This window comes from Phyllostomus discolor, chromosome 1, assembly GCF_004126475.2.
Source record: "Phyllostomus discolor isolate MPI-MPIP mPhyDis1 chromosome 1, mPhyDis1.pri.v3, whole genome shotgun sequence".
Lineage (NCBI taxonomy): Eukaryota > Metazoa > Chordata > Mammalia > Chiroptera > Phyllostomidae > Phyllostomus > Phyllostomus discolor.
Window position 1 is genome coordinate 62,167,807 of NC_040903.2, and position 26,533 is coordinate 62,194,339.

Below are 26,533 nucleotides of genomic sequence, written 5' to 3' on the forward strand. Positions count from 1 at the left end.
GAACCATGTGATTTCACTCATATGTGGGACACAAAATGAAAAGCAAAAATGAACAAAACAAACAAACAAAAACCCATAGATACAGATACCAGGATGGTGGTTACCAGAGGAAAAGGAAGGGTAGGGGGAAATGTATGAAAGGGAAAAGAGGTCCAAATATATGGTGATAAAAGGAGATTTCATTTTGGGTGGTAAACACACAATGCAATACACAGATGATGTATCACAGAACTGTACGCTTGAAACATATATAATTTTATTAACCAATGTCACCCCAATGAATTTACTAAAAAATCTAAAAAGAGTAATCTTAAGAAAACAACATAAAAAAGAGCAGGGGGGGGAACCATATTATAACATAGAACATAGATTAGGGGAAAAGTTAATGAAAGACATTAGGCACAAACTATCTTTAAATACTGCCAAACCAAAGCAAAATGAAAACAATTACACCCCTCCCCAGTGAAAAGCTCTGGAAGACAGACACAGAACAGAGGTGACATTGAGTCTTTTCAGAACAATCTGGTGTGTGTAGTCTGAATCTTGACCCATCAAGGAAACTATTACAAGAGAGTAATTAGATCAGCTATCTAGGGATGAGCAGTGACTTTTTTTTCTTTTATGGTTTATAGGCAGCTGTAGTTGAATTTCTGCCTAAAACCTACCATTGTTTTCTCCGCATGCAACATGTGTAAGTAGAAAGATGTTTGTAAGTTCATTTTTTACTACAGAGTCTCCACTGACCAGATGTTACATAAAGGCTCTCTGTTTCTTCAAATGTGTTTTGCTCCCTTAGCAAGAATAACCCAGGGAATTTTTGAAAAGCAGATTCTCGAGTTTTGTTAGCAGAAATTCTGATTGAATAGGGAGGGTGGTACTCCTACCTAGAGGTGGCTGGAACTTTTAGTCACTACTATCCGTGTTAACTTCCCCCTGTCTCCCCAAGTAAAATAATAATAATTAATTAAAAGTACAAATCCTGTGTGCATTTTTAAATATGGACCATTAGAAAATTCTGCTATTTTTACTGAAATGAAACAGACCCTAGGCAGAAACAGTGTGCATGCTATGCAAACTCACCTTAAATATCCTTTACTAAGAGCATTACTTCCTGTCTTCACCTTTTATCCCGAGTGCTGAGTCCTTGCCACCCCCTCCCCAGAATAGGTCTGGTGCAGAGCTCAGACCTCCACATTTCAAGAAAACATGCCAGGTAATTCTGAGGCAGAGTCTATTATTCATTCTAACCTTTTATCAGTTCAGTGGCAGCCACCTGCTAGGCATGAAATGTTAAAAGATACAGTTGCAGTTTAATCTATGAAAATAAGATTTTTTTAGATTTTATTTATTTATTTTTAGAGACGGAAGGGAGGGAGGGGGAGGGAGAGAGAGAGAGAGAGAGAGAGAGAGAGAGAGAAACATCAATGTGTGGTTGCTGGGGGTTATGGCCTGCAACCCAGGCGTGTACCCTGGCTGGGTTGCATCGAACCTGGGACACTTTGGTTCCCAACCCACACTCAATCTGCTGAGCTACGCCAGCCAGGATGTGAAAATAAGATTTTTAAAAGTGAATTGAACAGCAGCTTCCCCTTCTCCCCCAACAGGTGAGAGCCAGGCACGAATGGTGCCAAGCTGCAGGAGAAATGCTGTAGATCAACCACTGTACAAACAGCCCATTGGCTAGGGGGGGAAGAGAAATGCATGCTTTTGTCCTTGACCAGAGAGGTGTGCCACCTATATGTGTATGGAAAAAGCCAGTAATTTGTATATTCTGTATGTATGTAGAACAGACAATTATTCACTGGACAAGGAATACACTGAAACAAGGAAGCCACTTGGACAATATTATAAAGCTAGACTTCTCAATAGAGATAGTTTTACAGACACAGAGCTATTGTAAGTCCTTATTTCTACCAATACCTACAGAGCATCTTCAGAACTGGTCCTGAAATCCTTCATTCTACATACTCTTGACCAAATACTAGACTGAATTATTTGTGGGCTGTTCCATCAGGCCATTCTTTCCTTCTATCTGTCCAATAGTGTGTCTACTAAAAGCATCCAACAGCTGTTGTCCTGTATAACTATCCTTTTCGAGGAATCCTGTGCTCTGGAATTCATGCCTTCTGACCTGAACTTGTCCCCGACTCCATGATTTCACAGAGAAGAGCCATTTACCCAGCTTCTACAGGCTGTCTCAGCTACACAGCATGACATAAATTACCTATGGAGATTACCACTTATCAAAGCAAAAAAGTTATTCAGAGCTGAGCCTAGTGACTAAAACTTCATAAATAGTAAACTCATAAGTGGAAATTTTATGCTATTATATTTTTCCAAATTTTTTAAAAAATTAAACATTTTCCCTGTCACATTTTTTTGAAGAATTAATTGTTCCAATTTCTTTTTTTTTCTGGATTAATCTACAGTGCTATGGATTTTCTCTACAAACCATTACTAGAGGGAAGCTTTGTTTTCAAAGTAGCTGTGAAAATTGATAATGAAACAATTAAAGGCACTTTCCTCTTCTTTTTTGCCTTCAGCAAAAATTTCTCATTTGAATGATAATTTAAGGAAATTAAACGAGAATATCTCTATAGTCTTCAGTCCAGTCAGATCAACAAGGTAATCTGTACCCACAACAATCCCATTAGAAAGAGCCAGCAAAACATTTAGATCTATTTTCCATATTGTGTCTCAGCTCCAGAGCTTATCAGTTGAGCTCAGAACACAATTTTGGGCTGTTCTGACAGTATATCTACTAGTTTTCTGTGACATACTAAAAAAAAAAGAAAAAAATCCTGAAAATAAAGGTAGTGCTGAAATACTAGGTACACATAAGGATAGCTGCCTTCTAATTCAAAGGCAACACATCATACATAATATAACTGAAAGAATATTTAATATACTTTCAGGGTGGGTCTTTAATACATTCTCAAATTGGATTATAAACAATTAAGTGAATGTCAAGTTTATGAAAGGCAGCCTGGATACCACTGGGACAATGTCCATCCTCTATCCCTATCATTTCACCCTTAACTAACTGTGCTTTTGATGACTGGTTTCATGGCATTCTTGTTACACAAGGGCTAGAATAAGAAGCAAATATGTGAGATCTGCTGATTATAATAACACCTGTTACCCAGTTATGACTACTGACATCACAATTAGACGAACATTTCAAAATTTTTCTACCATGTGTGACAGAATTGCTTATTTTTGTAAGATTTTCGGACAGTCACAGATTCATAGAATGCCAGCCCTGGCTGGTCTTTAGTAGAGATTATGCAATGCACTTAGAGATGACAGATATGCCCCAGGTTGATAAAGAGGACGTCCCAAGTCCTCCACAGGCTACCATAGCAACTAGTCATGAATGGATGAGTCAGATTTAACAGGAGCAGTTAGAAGTGATGGTAAGTTAAGTCCCCAAACACTCCCGTGCTATGAATAATGCCATCAAAGAAAATAACAAACCACTTTAACAAGCAACTCCAGCTTTACAGAGAAAATATTTTGAAAAGGAATAAAAGAGGACACTTACATATAAAAATTATAATATATGTTATTTCTATAGCATTTTCTATGAAATAGGCAACAACGTATATTAGTTGACAAAAATCCATATGATTAAGGTACTTTTTTTTGCTATATTACAGATCGGGAAACTGAGACAAGAGAATTTAATTTGCTAAAGATCACACAGTTATGACCAGCTTGAATAATGAACTCACATTCTGAATCAAACATGTATTTATCTTCACCTACATGCTAGGGTGCTTCTCCAAGAAAATGAATTTCAGTTGCTAGAATCAGCAAGAATTGAGGGAGCTCTTTTGAACTCATTCCTGAAATGACCAGGATCTAAATTAGTCCTGCACTGCTTTAGTGTTTTTTTTTTTCCTTTACCAAGATTGAACAAAGTTAGAGCATCTGCTGTTATGTTGTTACTTTATTGATTAAACAGGGTCACCAAGGCTCCCTTGATATTCAACTAGGTGAGGTATTTGAGCATCTGTGTAAGATTGTTATTTATCTGAATTATTGATAGAGTGACTAAGGAAGAATGCAAGCAAAACACTTATTGCCAATGTTTCAAGTAAAGCCTGGATCTACCACAGTATAAATAGTGCTTTCCAGAAGCAAATTTTCCTAAGTGAATGTCCAAACACTACTGACAAGTAGATTCCTTTGTGGCTGTTGTGACAATGGAATAGGATGAGAAAAAAAAACTACTTTTTACCCAGGCCCTCATCTCCACTCATCAACCTTCCTCCATCACTGTTCCTAGTCATGATTTTTCTACTATGTACCAATGATCCTCTCTCTTTTGTTTGTCTACAAGTGTCCTCCTTCATTCTACCCATATTTCTGACTCTTTTATTCCTACTGACTTAGCTCCTTTTTATTCCTACAAGTCTTAGCTGCTGGGTGGCCTCTCTGTGGGTCTCCTGCTGTTCTAGTCTCCAACCATACTTCACCTCCATCCACCAGAAGCCAGGACTAATGAAATATGTATGCCCCCTGTTTATATATAGTAGCAACAAAAGGTCTTGATGCATAGTAGCCACAAAAGGTCTTGTATATATGCAATTCAAAAAGCCACCAGAAAAAGACATGTAGTAATGCTGGTGAATCTGCTGAATCTAATCCTGGACATTAGACACTAGAGTGAATTATCGAGGAAGACTGCTCAGACGAATGGTCAGGTTTTCAGAGGTAAGTCCCAGAAAAATCACTTAGACGTCACACAGCAGATATTACAATTTACCCTCTGTCCAGGAGTCCCTGAGACCCGAGATTGTTGTGTTATGTTAGTGAACCTAATTGAATGGACTGCCTTCTGTCCAGCATGTACTGCCCTTCAGTACCTTCCCTTCATGCATCAGATGTCCAGACACCCATTGTCTCTGCTCTGTGTTGATAATAATAAAAAAGACAAAATAACTCCATTTACTTTTTCACTACATCCGGAAAGTTAATGGATGCATCAAATTCTGTTATATGAGGTTATATACTTGAACCACAACAGGGCTGATATTTATAAATTGATCATCATAAGTAATAACTCTCTACTGCTCTTAAAAGCCTTCTATAAGTATTATTAATCAAGTTCCTCTAAAAAGCATAATATATTATTTGGAAATATAGCTAAAATATTACCATTTGAAAAAACAAAAAAGAAGCTAAAATATTTGATACTATCATTCCTGAAAACCCAATCAAGATAATATGCACTACTCTTCAACCTCTCTTATTGGGGACTTAAAGGGGGGAAAAACAAATGAATTTTACCACATATAAAAAAATTAGTCCAATTTGAATTGAAAAAGAAACATAGCTCAAAGAATAATGGTTATTTTTTTCATGGGAGAGGAGCTAGTGCACTAGAAGACAGGGAAACAATGGAGATTTATATTTTACTTTTGCATGCTTGACTTTTTTAATGTCATATATTAACCTTTAAGATATTAAAAATGGATTATTTAATGAACATTTTATATTTTATTAATTACTATGTTGCATAACAAAATAAAATAGGTCTAATTCTAAGTGGTTTTCTTATTAAATCTCCAACTAGGAATTTGTGCAGAAAGGAAGGTAGGGCAAATCCTTCACACAGTCAATGAAAACAATACATGTTCATTATCCTCTTTTAAATTCCTGTCATTTTTGATTCCTAATTTCATGTACAACTCCTGCAATTCCACAGTATTTTAATTATGAATCAGCATCCACCTACATACTTAAATTTTGGTGCAAGAATTATCTAGATGACTTTAACTCTTCCTCAATATCTAAAGCAGCATTTCCCTGCCCCACCTGCCTTCATAGTTATGTGTACCCACGATAGACACATGAAGAATATAATCACTAGTGATGGCTGCAGGAATTAAAAATCATATCTTCAAACCTAAATCTACTTTGTAAAGCATTTAAAAGGTCACCTTAGCAACCTAATGATAAAAAACAATTAAAGTATTCATGTAGAAAGAAAATAAAAGGCAATGTGATACGCAAACAATACAAATTATTGGTGCCATTAATAGAAATATTTTTATGAAATGCATAGGAGATTAGCTTTTTAATGCCTCAAATCTTTATATTCTGAAGTATTTTTTAAATAAAAAGAAATTATTGCATTCAGATTCTGCTACCAGTGAACCAGAATATAATATGGTTCTTCCAATTCATTTTGTGTATTATCTGTATGGATAATTGAAGCTTTTGAAAATTAAAATGCTTAAGAAGCAAAGATTCACTTTCGTAGTTTATAAATAGAGGACCATATAATTTAGTTTTTATTTTATTCATAGTTTAAAAATATGTAAAGATGGGTCACAGTAAATTATGTATATATCTCTATTTTCAAACTACTTTCTTTTTGAAACAATATTGATCCTAGCAATAACAGAAGATATTCTCTTTAAGTTCATTTCAGTTTTAAATAAATTTGTGTCTATGGGAAGAGAGAGAGTGGAGGCAGGAAGGGAGGAAGGGAGAGGGAAAATTAGAGAGAGGGAGGGTGAAAATGGTTTGAAGGAAGGCACGGGAAATGGGAAAACAGTGAGGTAGGAATGAAGGAAATTATAGTTAAAAAGTCCACTTTAAGATTTTGTTTATTTTTCCCAAATCCAATGTTGAAACAAGTTCAAGAAGAATTTATAGACACAGACAAGAATATCTCTATTCACTTCAGTTTCAAAGAAACCTATGTTTTCCTACTTACAAATCCTAGTCCTCAGTCTATTTTAGAATGGCCTGCAGTACACTTTATTTAACCTGACTGTGGTTTCAATTTTTCTTCTAAGCCTTTCACAGTTAATAACTTTTTAAAAATTTGTAAGGTGATGAGCACTTGTTGGGCAGGTCTGTATGCTTATAATACCTAGTCAATCACATAAAAAACAACCATCAAAACCTGTGGTGGAACTTGAGACTATTATGCTAAGTGAAATAAGCCAGTCGGTGAAAGACAAATACCACATGATCTCACTTATAAGAGGAGTCTCATGAATAAAATAAAGTAACAAGCAAAAGAGAATCAGAGACATGGAAACCTGGAACAGACTGAGGGCTGTCAGAGGAGGGAATGGTGGAAAGAAGGGGAAGGGACGAGTCAAAGAACACCTATGACCTTTGGACACAGACAATGGTGTGGAGATTGACTGTGGGAGTAGGGAGGTAGGCTGTGCAGAGGAGGTCAAAGGGAGGGAAATTGAGACAACTGTAATAAAGTAAACAACAATTCTTTTAAAAAGCTTGTGGTTCAGAAGTCTTCTTTTAAGTGTTCTTACTTTTATTCACTGAGTCCTAATAGATTCTTTTGGCTGTGAATTTTTGCAACCGTAGTGATTAAACAACTCAGATGGTCTTGCACTAGTTTCTTTTCTGCTCCATTGAATACATCTCAGTTCAGGCACCATAACCCATACAGAAGTATTGAAAAACCTGGTAATAATTGTTCTCTTTGCCTTCACCCCCTCACCTTATCCTGCTCTCCACTGCCAGAGCAGGCCAGGTCTGTTCTTTTCCCAAAGAAACCCTTGGAAAGGGCCAGGTCTGTTCTTTTCCCAAAGAAACCCTTGGGAAAAGGGTTTGCTTATTGGATGCCATCCAAATTTCTAACATACAAAGTACTACTACACTGCTCTTCTCATCTTCCCTTTAGTAGACTCTTATTCCAACTCTTCATTCAAAATAAACATATTTACTTAGTGGAACTCTGAACATGTTCACTATGAGCTCAGCACTGACACTTAGCTCAGCATTCCCTTGTCTGGAATGCCCCTTCCTTATCCACCTCTTTTCAACCTGCCTCTTTGCCTACTAGAAATCCAGTATGGCCAGTGTCTAATGTTAGCTCTTTCACAAACCTGTACTTGACTGGCCCAGCGAGAATGAGCAACCTCCTGCTCCATCAGCACTGAAAGTTGTATGTACCTTCTCTTCTTAGATTCTAAGCTCCTGAACAAAAACTCTAGTTTCTTCTTCTCTGCATACATTGAAGTATCATGTACTGTACCTTTCATGTAGTAAGAGCTCAATCAATATTTATTAAATAAATAATCAATGAAAGTGCAAACAAGCTATTTATTTAGCCAAAAACTTTTTCAGGAGGTTCTGGTTTCATTCGGGAGAAACCCAGCTCAACGTCTAAGGTATCTTGCCTATGCCTCTCTAAAAGAGGTAGCAAGTTCCATGATATCGCATTTTAAGCAGAGGAAAAAAGTTTCCTTACATTAGTATTTTCTTCAATGAAGACATACATCATTCAAGACACCCATTTTTTTTATTATTTTGAGGATCTTTTCAAAGGAAATTGGACTTAGAGAAATATACATGATATAGCCATCTGTTTGGGTTTTTTTCTACCAATTCAGCTAAGGGAAATCTTATTTCATTTTAGCTGAATCACTGACATGAGTTTTAAAGATAACAATTTGAGAAACTGAAAGTATAAAGCTGTTAATATTTTTATCACTGTGTATATACATTTTGAACAGATGTGATTAATCACCCACTTTAAATTTCAGTGGAACCATAGAAGCCTGAATGTTAGGAAAAACTGACTAATGTCCATATTCTAAAATAATATTTAATCATATTTTAAAGATGTGAGATAACATGATGTTAAGCCATGGTTTATAGGGGCACTCTTTTAATTTCACCTTTTTCCTTTTCATTCAATCTTTCAATGCATTAAAATTAAATGCCTCGTACAACCACTATGGAAAACAGTATGGAATTTTCTCAGAAAACTAAAAATGGATATGCCTTTTGACCCAGCAATTCCACTGTTAGGATTATATCCTAAGAACCCTAAAACACCAATCCAAAAGAACCTATGCAACCCAATGTTCATAGCAGCACAATTTACAATAGCCAAGTGTTGGAAGCAACCTAGATGCCCATTAGTAAATGAATGGATCAAAAAACTATAGTACATTTACACAATGGAATTCTACGCAGCAGAAAGAAAGAAGGAGCTCCTACCCTTTGCAACAGCATGGATGCAGCTGGAAAGCATTATGCTAAGTGAAATAAGCCAGGCAGTGAAAGACAAATACCATATGATCTCACCTTTAACATGAACCTAAAGAACAAAACAAAGAAATAAGCAAAATATAACCAAAGACACTGAAATAAAGAACAGACTGACAGAGTTCAGAAGGGAGAGGAGAGGGCATTTCAGGGGAAATTCAGGGGAAAAGGGGAAGGGTTTACAGGAATGAGTATAAAGGACACATGGATAAAAACTAGGGGTGGGTGGAAATGGGAGGGAGGAGGGGAGGGCTGGGTGGGTGGGTTGGGATGGGAGTAAAAGATAGAAAATTGTACTGCACCAAGAATTAAAATAAAATGAATAAAATAAAATAAAATAAAAATATAATAAATAACAAAATTTAAATGCCTGTTAAATGCCTGGCACTGTTCTAGTGCAGAAATACACATGAGCTCAGGAAGTCAGTCTTCGTGTAAATTTTGCTTATATGTAGTCCTTCTTTTTACACAAAATTTAAAAGTTTTAGAATGGAAGCCTTTGGTTTTCCTTAAAACTACCTCTTCTGCTTGAATTCATAATTTTTGTTCATAACATCATTCCTCTCTCTTGGTTTGAAGCCACAGAATCACCAAAACATATTTGTCACACAAACTATTGTGGTGTTCTTTCAATTATATGTATTCAATACTAACATTGGTATATTTCTTATACTTTAAGGCATAATACAAATGTCTATATCCATTTACTTAAAATTTATTACTTACCTAATTAAGAACTAGTGACAAAAACTGACCCTAGAGACATTATGTAAATCTTTCCCAACCTACATTTTTTAACACCTCAATATGCCACACTTTTTATAAACATACTCCCACTTCTACTCACACTCAATTGTTTACTATCACAAATATATGATACTCATTTCCTCTTCTGAATATTTACTCAAGATGTTCTTCCCTGGAATCCATTCTTTTCCTATATAACCAGAGCAGTTGTGATAGCCTTCAATTAAACAATAATTTTTCTATAAATCCTTAAAGAATTCTCACAGATGTTTGAGCTTTATCATCCCTGGAAACCTATACTTAATCATGAGTATTTTCCAGGGAACTCTCTCCATAGTCAACTTCACTTTTTCTAATAGCTTACTAGGCTTTATGTTCCTAATGCAGTGCAGTTTTATTCACCATTGCTCCAAGTAGCTACTCAACAACTTTTATTTGACCATTGATATTTCTGATTACATATCTTTTTCAGAATCCTACATATCTCCTAAGTGTTATATTAAAATATGGGAAGAGTAATCAATGTGTTCTTAATGCCATCCAGAAGAACAATAATAAAACCCTGTGAAGATAAAGGGCTCTGGCCTATGGTGCTTTAGGCACATATGCGCTGCAGCCTTTTCAACACATCTATAGATTTCTTTTAATTTGCTTCTTTACTTACTCTTTAATATTCATGTTTTTGTCTTATTCTTCTATTTTCTCTACTCCTCCATGTTAGGTCTGCAGACATATTATTGGGCATTTTGCTTATCTCTCAGTAACACTCAAAGATTAAAATACTTCTGACTTCTGGGATAGACAACGAAGACTGATCGTTGCCTTTCGAGGGTATTGCTAATCTCTACACTAATCTCCAAAGTCTGTGGGGAAAAATAAAACAAAAAGCATTCAAACCGAATTCCAGTGTTTATTTTTAAAACTCTCTAATGAAGACTTCCGACCAAGATCGAGGTGTGGGTAGATTCACATTGCCTCCTCATACAACTAAAAGAAGAAGGACAACAAATTTAAAAATAAAAACAACCAGAACTGCCAGAAAATTGAATTGTATGGAAATCCAACAATCAAGGATTTCAAGAAGAAATATTCATCTAGACTGGTAGGATGGGCAGAGATGGGCAGCCAGGGTGGAGAGGACTCATGGCAAAGCCATGGCTAGAAGACCAGGCAGTCCAACATTTGCATGTGGGTAACTGGGAAGAAGAACTGGGGAGTGAGACTGACAGCACAATCCAGGTTCCAGTATAGGAAATAAAGCCTCAAAACCTTTAACTGAAAAAAAACCTGTGGGGGTCATGGCAGCGGGAGAGACTCCCAGGCTCACAGGAGAGTTTGTTGGAGAGACCCACATGGTCCTAGAATGTACACAAACCTACCCACCTGAGAGGGCCCACCAGAAGGGCCCAGTTTGCTTGTGGATAGCAAGGGAAGTGACTGAAAGCCAGCCAAGAGCTGAGCAAGTGGCATTGTTCCATCTTGGACCCCTCCCCTACATACAGACCCACAATGCAGTGATGTGGGTTGCTCTACTCTGTCAAATACCCAAGGCTCTACCCCTTATAACTAACAGTTGCACCCAGACAAAATATACGGCCCTAATGAAAGAAGAGATCAAAGTTCCAAAAATAGAACAAAGCAATGAAGAGATAGCCAACTTATCAGATGCAGAGTTCAAAACATCAGTAATCAGGATGCTCACAGAAATGGTTGCAAAACGGAAGAAAAAGTGAAGGCTATGCAACGTGAAATGAAGAGAAATGTATAGGGAACCAACAGTGAAGGGAAGGAAATCTGAACTCAAATCAGTGATTTAAACCACTAGGAAGAAATAAACATTCAACCAGAACAGAATGAAGAAAGAAGAATTCAAAAAAATAAGGAGAGGCTTAGGAACCTTCAGGACAAATTTAAATGTTCTAACATCTGAATCACAGGGGTGCCAGAAAGAGAAGAGGACAAGCAAGAAATGGACAACTTATTTGAAAACATAGTGAAGGCGAACTTCTTCAATTTGGCAAAGGAAATAGACTAGCTAGAAGTCCAGGAAGCTCAGATAGCCCCCCAAAAGTTGGACCCAAAGAAGCACACACCAAGGTACATCATAATTACATTACCCAAGATGAAAGATAAGGAGAGAATCTAAAAGTAGCAAGAGAAAAGGAGAGAGTTATTTACAAAGGGGTTCCCATAAGACTATGAGCTGATTTCTCAAAAGAAGTCTTGTAGGCAAGAAGGGGATGGCAAGAAGTATTCCAACTCATGAAAGGCAAGGACCTACATCCAAGATTACTCTATCCAGCAAAGCTATCATTTAGAATGGAAGGGCAGATAAAGTGCTTCCAAGATAAGGTCAAGTTAAAGGAGTTCATCATCACTAAGCCCTTGTTATATGAAATGTTAAAGGGACTTATCTAAGAAAAAGAAGATAAAAAAATATGAACAGTAAAATGACAGCAAACACAACTATCAACAACTGAACCTAAAAAAATATAAAAGTAGGAACAAACTAAGCAAACAACTAGAACAGGAACAGAACCAGAGAAATGGAGATCATATGGAGGGTGGAGAATGGGGGAAAAGGTACAGGGTATAAGAAGCATAAATGATAGGTACAAAATAGACAGTGGGAGGTTAAGGATAGTATAGGAAATGGAGATGCCAAAGATCTTCATATGTAGAACATATAGACATAAACTAATGGGGGGAGGGGCTGGTACTGCAGGTGGGAGGGTGGGTGCAGGGCAGAGGGGAATAAAGAGGAGAAAAATGGGACAACTGTAACAGCATAATCAATAAAATATATTTAAAAAAATAAAACTCTCACCCTGGCTGGTGTAGCTCAGTGAATTGAGCTTGGGCTGCAAACCAAAGGATTGCCAGTCCCATTCCCAGTCAGGGCACATGCCTGGGTTGCAGACCAGGTCCCCAGTGGGGGCCATGTGAGAGTCAACCACACAATGATATTTCTCTTCCTCTCTTTCTCCCTCCCTTTCCCTCTCTCTAAAAATAAATAAATAAAATCTTTAAAAAAATAAAACTCTCTAATGAGTTGCCAGTCAACATAGGTGACATTAAAAGAAAGCAAATAATTAAAGCTAATATACATATGGTTATATATATTATAGCTATATGTATATTTATATCTATCAACTAAACAAAAATACATGAAAAATTTTCTTAAGCAACTTTTCTTTCTACTTTAGTCCCATTCATGCAGTATTACCATACTACCAAAAACTAATGAAAATTCAGAAGGAAAGCAGAGGTGGTGAATCTAAGTTGAAAATTATTAGAACTACATTATTTTTCCTATTGAATAGTTTTTCCAATAGCTATAGTAGTTGTTCCTAAGTTTTATTTATAGCTGCGACTTTATGATAGAAGACAATAGTTTTACCAATAAATGTCCCTTTTGAAATATGGAGTAAATTAAAAATAATAACTGTAGCAAAACTATAGATTATTTAGGGTGAGTGGATAGAAAACTACTTACCCCCAGTTGCCACAGTGATTTCACGTAGAAAATGGCCATAAAATGGAAAATCGAAGGACAGGTTCACTCTCTGCAAGGAATGACAATCAGAAAAGAAAATCAATAATTTATATAATAGTAAATGTATTATCAAGACCCTTCCACTTAAAAAATTGATGCTTCTATTTTATACCACTATTATTGTAGTTGATTTTTAAAACCAGAATCCTAGATGATAATGAAAGATTTTTTTTCTGGTAATTACATCTTTGAAGTGTGTGAATAGAATAAAGTTGGGTTGTTATAGTCTGTTGGTCTGTTCTTTGCTTATAAAGAGAACCTGAAAGTATCAACTCTAAACAAAATGATTCTCTCTAATATCACCATTGTCTGTTACATGTTCACTGCAAATCAGTTCAGTCATCATGATGAAAAATTTATCTTGGGTTTTTTTTTTTAGTTTGATTATTTTTCTCCAAAAATGTACACACGTTATCTGTCAAGTTACATTGACTTAAAAAAATATTTTCTTTTACATATTATGTATTCAATTTATTTTCTATTCATCCCATAACAAACTGCTGTTTCATAGAACAAGTTACCTTGCATCTATAGATCTAGACCTGTGGATATTTCTTTATTTAGAGGCATTGAATTGTCCATATTTTGTATATTATGTCTACTTTAAAAGCACAGTCAAAGAACAGGAAATGCTGGTAACTGGACAGGTACTTTTCCTTTTATAGAGAATACTTGGGGAGACTTAGGAAAAAAGTTCATAAATCTTGCCCCTCTTTTTTCTAAAGAGGGGCCTGAAGCTATATATGTATATATATATCTTGATGTCTATATATATCTTGATGTGTGTGTGTGTGTGTGTGTGTATCTTGATGTATATGTTATCTTGATGTATATATATCTTGAGGTCTATATATATCTTAATGTGTATATATATATCTTGATGATATATCTTGATATATATAATGACCTTTCCACTTAAAAAATTGACGCATCTATTTATACCACTATTGCTGTAGTTGATTTTTAAAATCAGAATCCTAGATATATATTATATACATATATATGTTATATATCTAATTTTTGTTATATATTATTTATATATTACATACTTTATATATAACAAATATATAATATATAATACACATATAATAATGTATAGTAAAAATAAAAACAAAATATAATACAACAAAGCAAAACAAAGAAACAAAAAACTCTTGATATTTTGTATGCTTGAAATAATATGATCCAGATGTATTATTAGGAAAGAAACAAGAACAATGGTGAATTATAACAAATATCCACTGAAATAAAAAAACCCATAGGGAAATTAATTAGTTGGTTTAGAGCCCAACAGCACTGCAGATTGTCTACAGTAAAAGGCTATTGGGAGAGGGAAGATGGCAGCCAAGTAAGTGGAAGCTGAGTCCACTTGTTCTTGTATCCCAACTTGGAGAGTTGGGTTATCTGCCAACAAATGAACTGAACATTCAACAGAATCTTAGTTGTCATGAAGTTCGGAAGCCAAGGAGAACTGAAGACGCTTCACAATGGGTGGTAGGGAGATTTTATAAGTTGAAGGGGATATACTCTGTGTATGGCACCTGCAGCCGTGGACAGCCAAGTCAAAAATTGCAGTTTTGAAACTCCCTCCAATCCCAGGGCAGAGAATCCTCAGAATTGGGACAGAAGTGACTTAGATACACAAAGTCAGGGAGATCCAGGCTATACACACACAGCGAACAGTATACCCATAGCTGTAGTGGAAATGCTATCCAGGAGAGTGCCAGAGAGAGAGGGGCACTGAATTTGCACCTGGGTCAGGTGGAGGCAGGCCATGGCCAGCTGTGACTAGGACAGACTTTTGGCTTTTGGAGAGGTAGTTACGTGTGGAAAACCAGACAGTGACTGAATACTGCAGTGGGTGTGCCCAGAAAGATTTTTTAAAAGGGGAGATAAGCATGCTAGGCAGGGACCCTGTGCACAGTTGCCTTGCCAGCAAAGGGAAAAGACTGAAAGCATGGTTTGCTCTCACTGAGTGCAGCTGGGCAGAGGGATCAAAAAGGTACACAGCAAGGGGGTTTCTCAGCCCCAGCCCAGCCCAGTGAGCAGGCCAGAGGCTGCTCAGAGAGAGAGAGAAAAAGAGAGAGAGGGGCAAAAATGGCAATAAAAAAATACCTATCAATAATAACCTTAAATGTAAACGCATGGAATACTCCAATCAAAAGACATAGAGTAGCTGAATGGATAAGAAAACATGACTCGCATATGTGCTGTGTACAAAAGACCCACATAAAACAAAAGATCTACATAGGTTGAAAGTGAAGGGATGGAAAAAGCATTTTAAGCAAAGGGACATGAAAAGGAAGCTGAGGAAGCAATACTTATATCAGACAAGAAAAGACTTCAAAACAAAGGCCACAAAAAGGGACAAAGAAGGTCAATACATAATGGTTAAGGGAGTTGTCAAACAGGAGGATAGAACCCTTGTAAACATATATGCACCCAACATAGAAGCACCTAAATATATAAAGAAATCTTGGAGGACTTCAAGAGAGATACTGAAAACAATGTAGTCATTGTAGGGGACTTTAACACCCCATGGTTGACAATGGATAGATTGTCCAAACAAAGAATCAACAAGGATATGTGGCACTGAATGAGACTCTAGATCAAATGGACTTGATCAATACAGAAGCTTTCACCTCAAAAGAAGCAAAATATACATTCTTTTGAAATGCACATGGAACATTTTCAAAGTTAGAGTACATGGTAGGACACAAAACAGGCCTCAACAAATTCAAGAAAATTGAAATTATATCAAGCATGTGCTCAGATCACAATGGATTGAAACTAGAAACCAACTTCAAGGAAAAAAAAACTCAAAAATGTGAAATATATAGAGACTGAATAATGTGATATTAAATAATGAATGGGTCAATAACGAGATCAAGGGAGAAATCAGAAAATATCCAGAAAACAAATGAAAATGAACACACAACAACCCAAAACATAGGGCACACAACAAAGGCAGTCTTGAGAAGGAAGTTCATAGCAATACAGACCTACCTAAAGAAGACAGAAAAATCTCAAATAAATAACCTAACCCTACATCTGAAAGAACAAGAGGACAATGACAAACAAAGCCCAGAGCAAATAGAAGGAAGGAAATAAGATCAGTGCAGAATTAAATGACATAGAGACTAAAAGAACAACTCAAAAGGATCAATAAATCCAGCAAACGATTCTTTCAAAAGATAAAGAAAATAACCAGACTCATCAAGAAAAAAAGAGGACCCAAATAAATAAAATCATAAATGAAAGCAGAGAAATTACAACCAATACCACAAAAATACAAAAGATTGTAACAAATTACTATGAACAACTATATGCGAAGAAATTGGACAACTTGAGTGAAATGGACAAATTTCTAACAACATACAATCTTCCAAAACTGAATCAAGAAGGAGCAGAAACCCTGAATAGACTGATAACAACTAGTGAAACTGAAGCAGTAATCAAAAACTCCCAGCACACAAAGCCCTGGACAGGATGGCTTCATAGGTGAATTTTACCAAACATTTAAGGAAGAACTAACTCCTATCATTCTCAAACTATTCCAAAATATTCAAGAAGAGGGAAGACTCCAAAGTCTTTTTATGATGCCAGTATCACCCTAATTCCAAAACTAGGTAAAGACACACCACAGAAAGAAAACTACAAGATAGTGGCATAGGTGGCCATGGCCCACCTCTTCCCACAACCACATCAAAATTACAACTAAACTATAGAACAATCATCACTCAGGAATGTCAGAAATTGAACTGAATGGAAGTCTGGCAACTATGAAATTGAGTTGAATGGAAGTCTGACAACTACAGAACTGAAGAAACCACATCCATCCAGACTGGTAGGAGGGGCCCAGACATGTAATGGACTGGCCCCACACCCACATGGATAGAAATTTGGGAGAGAATTCTTGGGAATGAGGAGTCCCAGTCCCACACCATGCCCCCCATTCCAGGATTCCAGTACCAGGAAGGTCATGACTTCTGGCTGCAAAAACCAGTAGGGATTGAGTCAGTGGAGGAGACTGCTGGAGCTCCTCTTGGGGAACCTACGCATGGACTCAACTACTGAGACTCACTCCCTCTGAGCGCCAGTACCAGGGTGGCAGCTTGAAGGGCATCAGTGTTATACAGGGAGAGACTAAAGTGTCTGGCAGTCAGGTGAGCAGAGGCCATCGTCCCTTTGCTGAGTCCTCACTCCCACAGAGCCAGTAGACTGGTGCCATATCAGAGACACCATCAACCTGGCTAACACTGTGTGACCCACCATGGAGATCCACAGAGGCTCTACCCCACCCAACTTATGGGCCTACCCAAGCTGCTTTTCCATAGGAATGGCTTGTCTTGGGTTCTAAATTCTCTGAAACAACCAACAGCTGGCCTCAGTAAGCCCTAGCAGCAGCAAGATCAGAGTCACAGCTTGGCTTTACCTGGGAATCTCCAAGACCAGCACAAGTAGCAGCCATCTCAGATTGCTTTATAGCTCAGGAAAGGTGTCCTGAGCAAACACAGGTGGGGGATGACCTCAGTTTACCACCCGGAAAACTCAGCCCACTGGATGTCCACCACTGCACCCAGTGGATAGCTACAGACAATGCTGGAACACCACCACCATGCCCCTGTACAGGTGATCCTCCACAGAGGGCAGAGGTTGGGGTCAGTGGTCACATCCAGTCCTTGGAGCAAACTGGCCCTTCCATTGACCTGCCAACTGAAACCAAGGCTCAACTACAAGAGGAGGGTGTACTCAGCCCACAGAAAGGGTGCACCTCGAGTACTCAGTTTGGGTGATAGGGGAGGCTGTGCCACTGGACCCTACAGGACACCTACTACATTAGGCCACACTACCAAGACACAGAATCAAAGTAGCTCTACCTAATACATAGAAACAAACAAAGGGAGGCTGCCAAAATGAGGAGACAAAGAAACATGGCCCAAATGAAAGAATAGATCAAATCTTCTGAAAAAGAACAAAACAAAATGCAGATAAGCAATCTAACAGATGCCAAGTTCAAAATACTGCTTATAAGGATGCTTAAGGAACTTAGTGAGGAACTCAACAGTATAAAAAAACCCAGTCAGGAATGAAGGATAAACTAATTGAAATAAAGAACAATTTACAGGGAAACAACAGTAGAATGGAGGAAGCCGAGAATCAAATCAATGATTTGGAACATCAGGAAGCAAAAAATAACCATGCAGAACAACAAGAAGAAAAAAGAATCCAAAACAATGAGGATAGTATAAACAGCCTATGGGACAACTTTAAGAGGCCCAACATTTGTTTCATGGGGTGCCAGAAGTGAAGAGAAAGAGTAAGAAATTATAAATCTATCTGAAAAGATAGTGAAAGAAAACTTCCCCCATTGGTGAAGGAAACAGATGTGTAAGTCCAGGAAGTACAGAAAGTCCCAATACTGGTAGATGCAAAGAGGCCCACTCTAAGACACATATTCATTAAAAAGCCAAAGGTTAAAGATAAAGAGAGACTCTTGAAAGCAAGAGAAAAGAAGTTAGTTGCCAGAAGGTTGCCAGATGCGAGGGGGTAGGGGGAGAATGGGTGAAGAGGTGAGAGGATTAAGAAGTAAAAATAGGCAGTTACAGAATAGCCATGGGATGTAAATTGCAGTAGAGAAAGTGGAGTGACCGAGGAACTTATACGTATGACCCATGGACATGAAAAATGGTGGCTAGATTTCCTGATGGAGCAGGGGGTACTGGGTGGAGGAGGGCAAAGGGGGAAAATCAACAACTATAATAGCATAATCAATAAAAGGTAATTTTAAAAAAAGAAAAGAAAACTACAGGCCAGTGTCTCTGATGAACATAAATGCTAAAATCTTCAACAAAATATTTGTAGTTTAGATCCAGCAATACATTTAAAAGGTTATACACCATGATCAAGTGGATTCATCCCAGAGTTTCAAGGATGGTACAATATTCACAAATCAATAAACATAATACACCACATAAACAAAATGAAGGACAAAAATCACATGATAATATCAATAAAAGCTGAAAAAGCATTTGATAAAATCCAGCACCTATTTATGATAAAAACACTTAGCAAAGTGGGAATAGCATTCCTCAACATAATAAAAGCCATATACAAGAAATTTGCAGCCAACATTATATTCAATGGGCAAAAATTAAAAGCTTTCCCCTTAAGATCAGGAATAAGACAATATGTTTGCTTTCATCACTCTTACTCAACATAGTACTGGAAGTTCTAACCACAGTGATGAGACAAGAAAAAGAAATAAAAGGCATCCAAATTGGAAAGGAGGAAGTAAAACTGTCATTATTCACAGACAAGATAATAATGTACATAGAAAACCCTATTGTCTCCATCAAAAAATTACTTGACCTAATAAGTGAATTTGGCAAAGTAGGGGATACAAAGTCAATATTCAGAAATAAATGGCATTTTTGTATACCAACAAAGAAACATCAGAAAGAGAAATTAGGAAAAATTCCATTTAATATAGCAACAAGAAAAATAAAGTACTTAGGAATAAATTCAACCAAGGAGATAAAAGACTTGTATGCAGAAAACTATAGAACACTAAAGAAGAAATTAAGGAAGACAGAAATAAGTGGAAGCATATACCATGTTCATGGATTGAAAGAATTAACAACATCATTAAAATGTCCATACTACCCACAGTAATCTATAGATTCAACAAAATTCCTATTAAAATTCCAATGGCATATTTCACAGATCTAGAACAAATATTTCAAAAATTTATATGGAATCAAAAAAGACCCAGCAATCTTGAGAGAGAAGAACAAAGTAGGAGGGATCAAAATACACAATATAAAACTATACTTCAAGGCCACTGTAATCAAAACAGTCTGGTATTGGAATAAGAAAAGACATGTAGATCAGTGAGACAGAATAGAGAACCCAGAAATAAACAAAGTCTGTACAGTCGATTAATATTTGAAAAGGAGTCACGAGATACAATGGGGTAAAAATAGCCTCTTCAATGAATGGTGTTGGGAGAACTGGATTGATAAAGGCAAAAAAAAAAATGAAACTATACACCAACTTACACCATAACACCAAAATAAACTCAAAATGGATAAAGGACTTAAGTATAAGTCATGACACCATAAAGTCCTAGAGGAAAACATAGGAAAATTTCAGATATCCCACATAGCAGTATTTTTGCTGACATATCCCCTACAGCAAGGGAAATAAAGGAAAAAAAATAAACAAATGGGATTATATCAAAGTACAAAGTTTCTGCATGGCTAAAGAAACCATCATCAAAACAAAAAGGGAACCAATTGTGTGGGAGAACATAGTTGCCAATGATACATCAGACAAGGGTTTGATCTCCAAAATATATAAAGAACTCATTTGACTCAACATCAGGAAGACAAACAATCCAATTAAAAAATGAGCAAAGGACCTGAAAAGACATTTCTCCAAGGAGGACATACAGAGGGCCCAGAGACACATGAAAACATGCACAACACCGCTAGCCATCAGAGAGGTGCAAATTAAAAGCACAATGAAATACTACCTCATACCTGTCAGAATGCAAGTCAGCAAACAAAAAGTGCTGGAGAGGATGCAGAAAAGGTGCAACTAGTGCACTGTTGGTGGGACTGCAGACTGGTGCAGCCACTGTGGAAAACAGTATGGAATTTCCTCAAAAAACTAAAAATGGAACTGCCTTTTGACTCAGTGATTCCACTGCTAGGATTATACCCTAAGAATCCCTAATCACCAATTCAAAAAAATTTATGCAGCCCTACGTTCATAGCAGTGCTATATATAATAGCCAAGTGCTGGAAACAGCCTTAGTGCACATCAGTAAATGAGTGGATCAAAAAACTGTGGTACATTTACACAATGGTATACTACACAGCAGAAAGAAAGAATGAACTCCTACCTTTTGCAACAGCATGAATGGAACTGGAGAATATTGTGTTAAGTGAAATAAGCTAGTTGGTGAAAGACAAATACCATATGATCTCACCTATAAAGGAATCTAATGAGCAATGTAGACTAACAAACAAAATAGAACCACAGGCATGGAAACATGGAACAGACTGAGTGACCAGAGGGAAGTAGGGAGGCAAAAAATAGTGGAAAGAAGGGGAAGGGACTAGACAAAGAACATGTATAAATGACCCATGGACATGGACAACAAGTGTGGGAATTGACTGTGGGAGCAGGGTCGGGGAGTTGGATGGGCATAGGAGGGCCAAGGGGGAAAAATTAGAACAACTGTAATAGAACAATAATAAAAAAATGAAACCCAAGTCACAAACCCTACCAATGGTAATTCTGTATTTTAAAAAAAGGCTATTGTGTTCAAATTTGACAATTTCTGTATTATCTCTCCCTATGCACAAACTCAAAAAAAAAAACACAGAAGTATACATAGATTAAATTTAGCTTCATCCAATTTTGCAAATAATTGTTTTTTATATCCATTAGAGATTTCTAATAAGTTATTTGGCAAGAAATTAATCATTCAAAATTTATGGTGGTTTTCAATTAGATTTTCTTTCCTTTTTAATCAAAGCTGAATCTTTAGAGTGGGTTTATCATCATTTTTACTTTTTGCTGACTAGTGGGAAAAACAAAGCCCATTTTTACTGCAGTAACTGAAAGGGGTGATAACTAGTAACTAATAAAAAGCTTCAATAGCAAAAATATATATCTCAAAGAAAATAGCAAATGATTTTATAAAGACACTTGCTATAGTATATTGTTGTCCATCATTCTAATTTATTTCCATGCTCATGAGAAAATTGGTAAAATTTATAGCCCTTTGACACTCTCACTCCCACAATGGGAATTTGGTTTAGACTCTGTTTGATTATAGAGTTTATAATCATTAATAAACTCTATCAATAACCCCCAATAATGAACTAGAGGAGTATGACATGAGTTTCTCACCACTACAAATATTTGAATACTTTTAGAGTAAGACTGAGATATACAAATACATAAAGACTTTTAAAAAAGAAAATAAGTTCTCAAAGAAAATTTGTTAATAAAACATCCTGAAGAGAAACATCAATAACTGAAAGGCGCCCCTGTTTAAATGATCAGTTTACCTTCATTAACACCATACTGCCTCACACAGGTAAGAAATAAGAATGACAATTGAGAAAAATGCCAGTTTCTCAATAGTTGTGAAATCTGCCCATTTCTCTCCAGGTACTACTGCCACTCTTCCCCAAGTGCATGTCATTATTATCACAGTAACTTCCTCATGGGTGTCTTGGCTTTAATTTTCCTACAATTCATTCTCCTTATTATTCAGCTTATCACTCCAGTACTTCAGATCTTTCAATCTAGAATCCCACTGTCTCTGAAATAATGCCAAAATAGCGAAAATGGTTCTAAGGCCCATCACTAACTGTCCGGCTCCAGCTCCCTCACAACTTGCTCTTCAGAGTCTCTGCTCCAACTAGCCATCTGGAACATTTTTTAGTTCCTTGAAACTGCCATGCTTAACCCTTGACTCTGGTACTTTTACATCATGTCTCTTCTGACTGTTATAATCTCTCAGTCTTGGTTAGTCATGGCTTCCATATTCTTTAAGCTTTGGCTTAGTTTGGGGGGCCCCAAATACCAACCCTGACATAAGGACTCAGAGGCAGATAGTTTTTTGGAAGGTACTCCTAGGAAGCGTTTGTTAAAGGAAGTGAAAAAAGAGAAACCAGTACTAGTTACATTATTGTGTGTGTAACTACTATAGTCAGGTCTCCCCTTAGAGTGTCTTTGAGAAACAGTAGGGAAAACATGCCTCAGAATCATTTCATTGGGGGTTAGAATTGGAACATTACCCTTCAACTCCCATCCCCTAGTGATTGAAGGTTGCTCTTTGGGGGTGGGTACCCTAAGCCAGAAAGAAGAGATACAGCACTTGATCTAGAAAGATGCAAGCATGTTAGAAACTGTCCCCCACTGTTTTTGGTGAACTCAGGAAGGCAGAAGGGACACGGGGCAAAGCACTGACAGGACCAACTGAGGGTCACATCCTCAGAGAGTCATGCCTTGACTTCTTGGTCTGAGGTACGTCTTCCTATTATATCTCACCTAGCATTCTCTAGATACACATGCATACATAAAACGACTCCATCAGGTTCTTATTACAACCTCTCTGAAGCAAAACTAACTCAGCAAAAGAGTAGTCAAGTACAGCTCAAGTGGGAAACTAGAATTTGAGTACAGGTTTGATTGACAAGAAGGCAATGTACTTAACTACTGAGAAAAGTCACACTTAAAGACAAATTCTTGGAAAATTTTATTATCCCTCTTTCAACCTCATATGACCAAAAAATACTAAAACATAAACAAAAACAAACACTAGAATTTCATGAAGTGCTTTGAAGCTAAATGATTATATATTCAATATAATTACCTTTGGGTAATTGGATCATTATTCTGTCTCAGTGTGATAAATAAAACAGGCATTTAGGGAACGGAAAGAAGTTTTATTTGTCTCTTTATTCATTCATGCAGTCGACAATCAATAATTCAACACCTCATATATACCAGGAACTAAATCACGGACTAAGGACAAAACAGTAAGTCCCACCCAGTTCCTTGCTTCAAGGAGTTCACCAAGTAGTTCAGGACAGGATCAGAGAGGGTAAATGACAGGACCAGGCAGGGGCAGAGTGAGGACCAGGAGAGGACACCTAACCCAGAGGAGATGGCACTGTGACTGACTCTTTAAAAGGAACTACAGAAGTTAGCCAGATGAGGCCTGCAGATATGGGAGCAGAAAGGATGGGTCAAATTACATGTAGAAAGTAAAATTGGAAGGACTCTGTGATTAATTGGGCAAAAGGGCGGGGTGTGAGGAAGGGCAGTCTAGAATAAAGGACCAGTTTCTGGCTGAATGTCTTGTGGACCATAGTGGCACCAATTGAGATGACAAATACGGGAGGACGAGTTATTTTGGTTAGGTGTGAGAAGACCTATCATGTCACTAGTCTGTTAAGGCTCCCTTAACTGAATAGTAAAAATAAAAATGACCTAAAATTGTATATGCAAAAAAGAGCTCTTCTGTAACCAGAAAGGCTAAATAGAATCCTGGACATTGTCACAAAAAACCATTGTAAACAAAAAGAAACGTAATATGGAGACCATGGTGTAATTACTACACCTTGAACTTCATGCTGTCTTGGATCTCATCCCTTACAAAATACCTAATGTATAAGGGAAAAGGGTTCGGGAAGATTGCCATGTGAAGGCACAGTAAATTAATTAATAGACTGGGCAAAATGACACAGAAAAGTCTGAAAATGAAATTTTCAAGAGCATGAGTGATAAATAAAATCAACTAAATTTACTACTTCTTTGTACTCTGTGGAAAGGAGTTAACTATTTGAAAGGAGAGGTAGGATAATTTTGAGACAAAGAAAGTACCATTTCTTCATATGGGGGAGGACAAATTTATGAAACATTCTTTGAAGTGTTTGGTGAAGCAGATAAATGTATGACAGGCACAGCCAGTACATGACCGTGACCTTTCAAACCACATCATCCTCTCCCCACACCACGCCCCCTTAAATTACAGTTAGCAGAAATTTGGTCCTGTCTAAAATGTCCAAGCTTAGAAAACAACCCTGGGTTCAAACAACCCATGTTTATCTATACTTTCAGTAACAGGATGAATACATAAAAAATACTATCATGTTTTATTGGTCCAATAATTGTGCTGTGGCTGTATCAGCACTAATAACCCTTCTTGCCTCAGCAACCTAGCTAGTAATGGCACATGGGGTTAGGTAAATGGGTTGGTATGGACTAGAGGTGTCCATGGATGTCTTGGACAAGATCAAATAAAAAGAACTTTTGGGCATGAATACTTTGAACCACTATGTTCATCTCCATGAACATTATGGGGGCATTTTGGACAGGACCAAATGTCAGGCAAGCGAAATTCCTGCTGGGGATAGACGACCAGATTTAATCAGGTCATGCTCCTAAATTTCTAAGTGCATCCACACCTCTTATTGTCGCTTTTACATATTTTTCTTATGCCCATTGCATTTTGTTTTCTGACTAATTATCTCTCTTAATTCTTTTTTAATAACACAAGAATTTTAATACTAACTACACATGGTTCCAGTTAACTTGCTTGCCTATTTCTCAGTTGTATTATGAAGATAAATTAGGTAGTCAGAGCCTGTAAAACCTAGAAGACAGAAACATTTAATAAGAGTTAGGAATCTGGATTATGCACTTTTATGATTCTCAAAACCATTTTAAATGTCACTAATAAAAACTGCGTTTTTTAAGACAGCTTCTTCCTCACAGTAATAAAGCAATGTGCTTCTGGTTCCCTGGAGCCTGTATGTGACCTGTATGAGCCATGGCCCCACTGGAAGCAGCATGTGGAAAGGGACTGGCAGTAACTGAACTTTTCATAATTGCTGACATCATGAGTTCATAATAGCAGAGGGTCTAAAGAATATAGGATTATTCATTTATTCAAGAATGAATTAATGGATTAATTTCCAATTTCTATACCCATATATTAATATTGTTTTTAATAATTCAAATAAGTATCTTAAAGCTTTCTAATAGGTGGAATATTACTTAGTAGTAATAGCAGTAAAGTGATATTTGTGTTATTTTTTCAAAAAGTGGGTCAAATAAATCTTGACTCAAATCCTTTTCAGTTTATTTATGTATATTGGGTATTAACTTTGAGAGAAATTGAAAACCTTGAGAAAAATCACATCTTGTTTTACTTAAAGGGCAATTTCTAGTGATACTGCCTTTCATCGGAAATACCTGAATAAATGACTTATTTCCAGTAAGATTTATACCTCTAGTAAATAAACATCATTAACTAATTATTTATTACATGACTTTTTAATAGATAACCCCGAGTAAATTTCTTAATTGGAATGTGCTGTATTCTTCAAGAATGCACATAACAATTCACTAACTTTCTCAAAACTGATTAAGATCCAAATAAAACACATTCACCTATGGATGCTTAAAAGAGATTACTGGAGTCTTGCTACTTTACTTACCATAAGACATACATTTTGCAATCTTCTTTTAATGAAACTAGATGTAGAATTATTTTTAAAATTTTAAATGGTTCTTTTCCTAATTTTGGAATGACATAGCATGTTTTAAACTCAGGGAGACTTGAAATTATATCCCAGCTTTGGTACTGAAAAG

General features: G+C 36.8%; 1 protein-coding gene across 1 annotated transcript in view; it reads right to left on the minus strand.

The window, feature by feature from the left end:
• Positions 1–26,533, minus strand: part of PLXDC2 (plexin domain containing 2) — a 403,365-nt gene that overhangs the window by 154,936 nt on the left and 221,896 nt on the right. Inside the window, exon 5 of the mRNA XM_028507369.2 lies at positions 13,289–13,358. Coding sequence (XP_028363170.1) covers positions 13,289–13,358 — 70 coding nt within the window. The remainder of the gene's footprint in view (positions 1–13,288; positions 13,359–26,533) is intronic.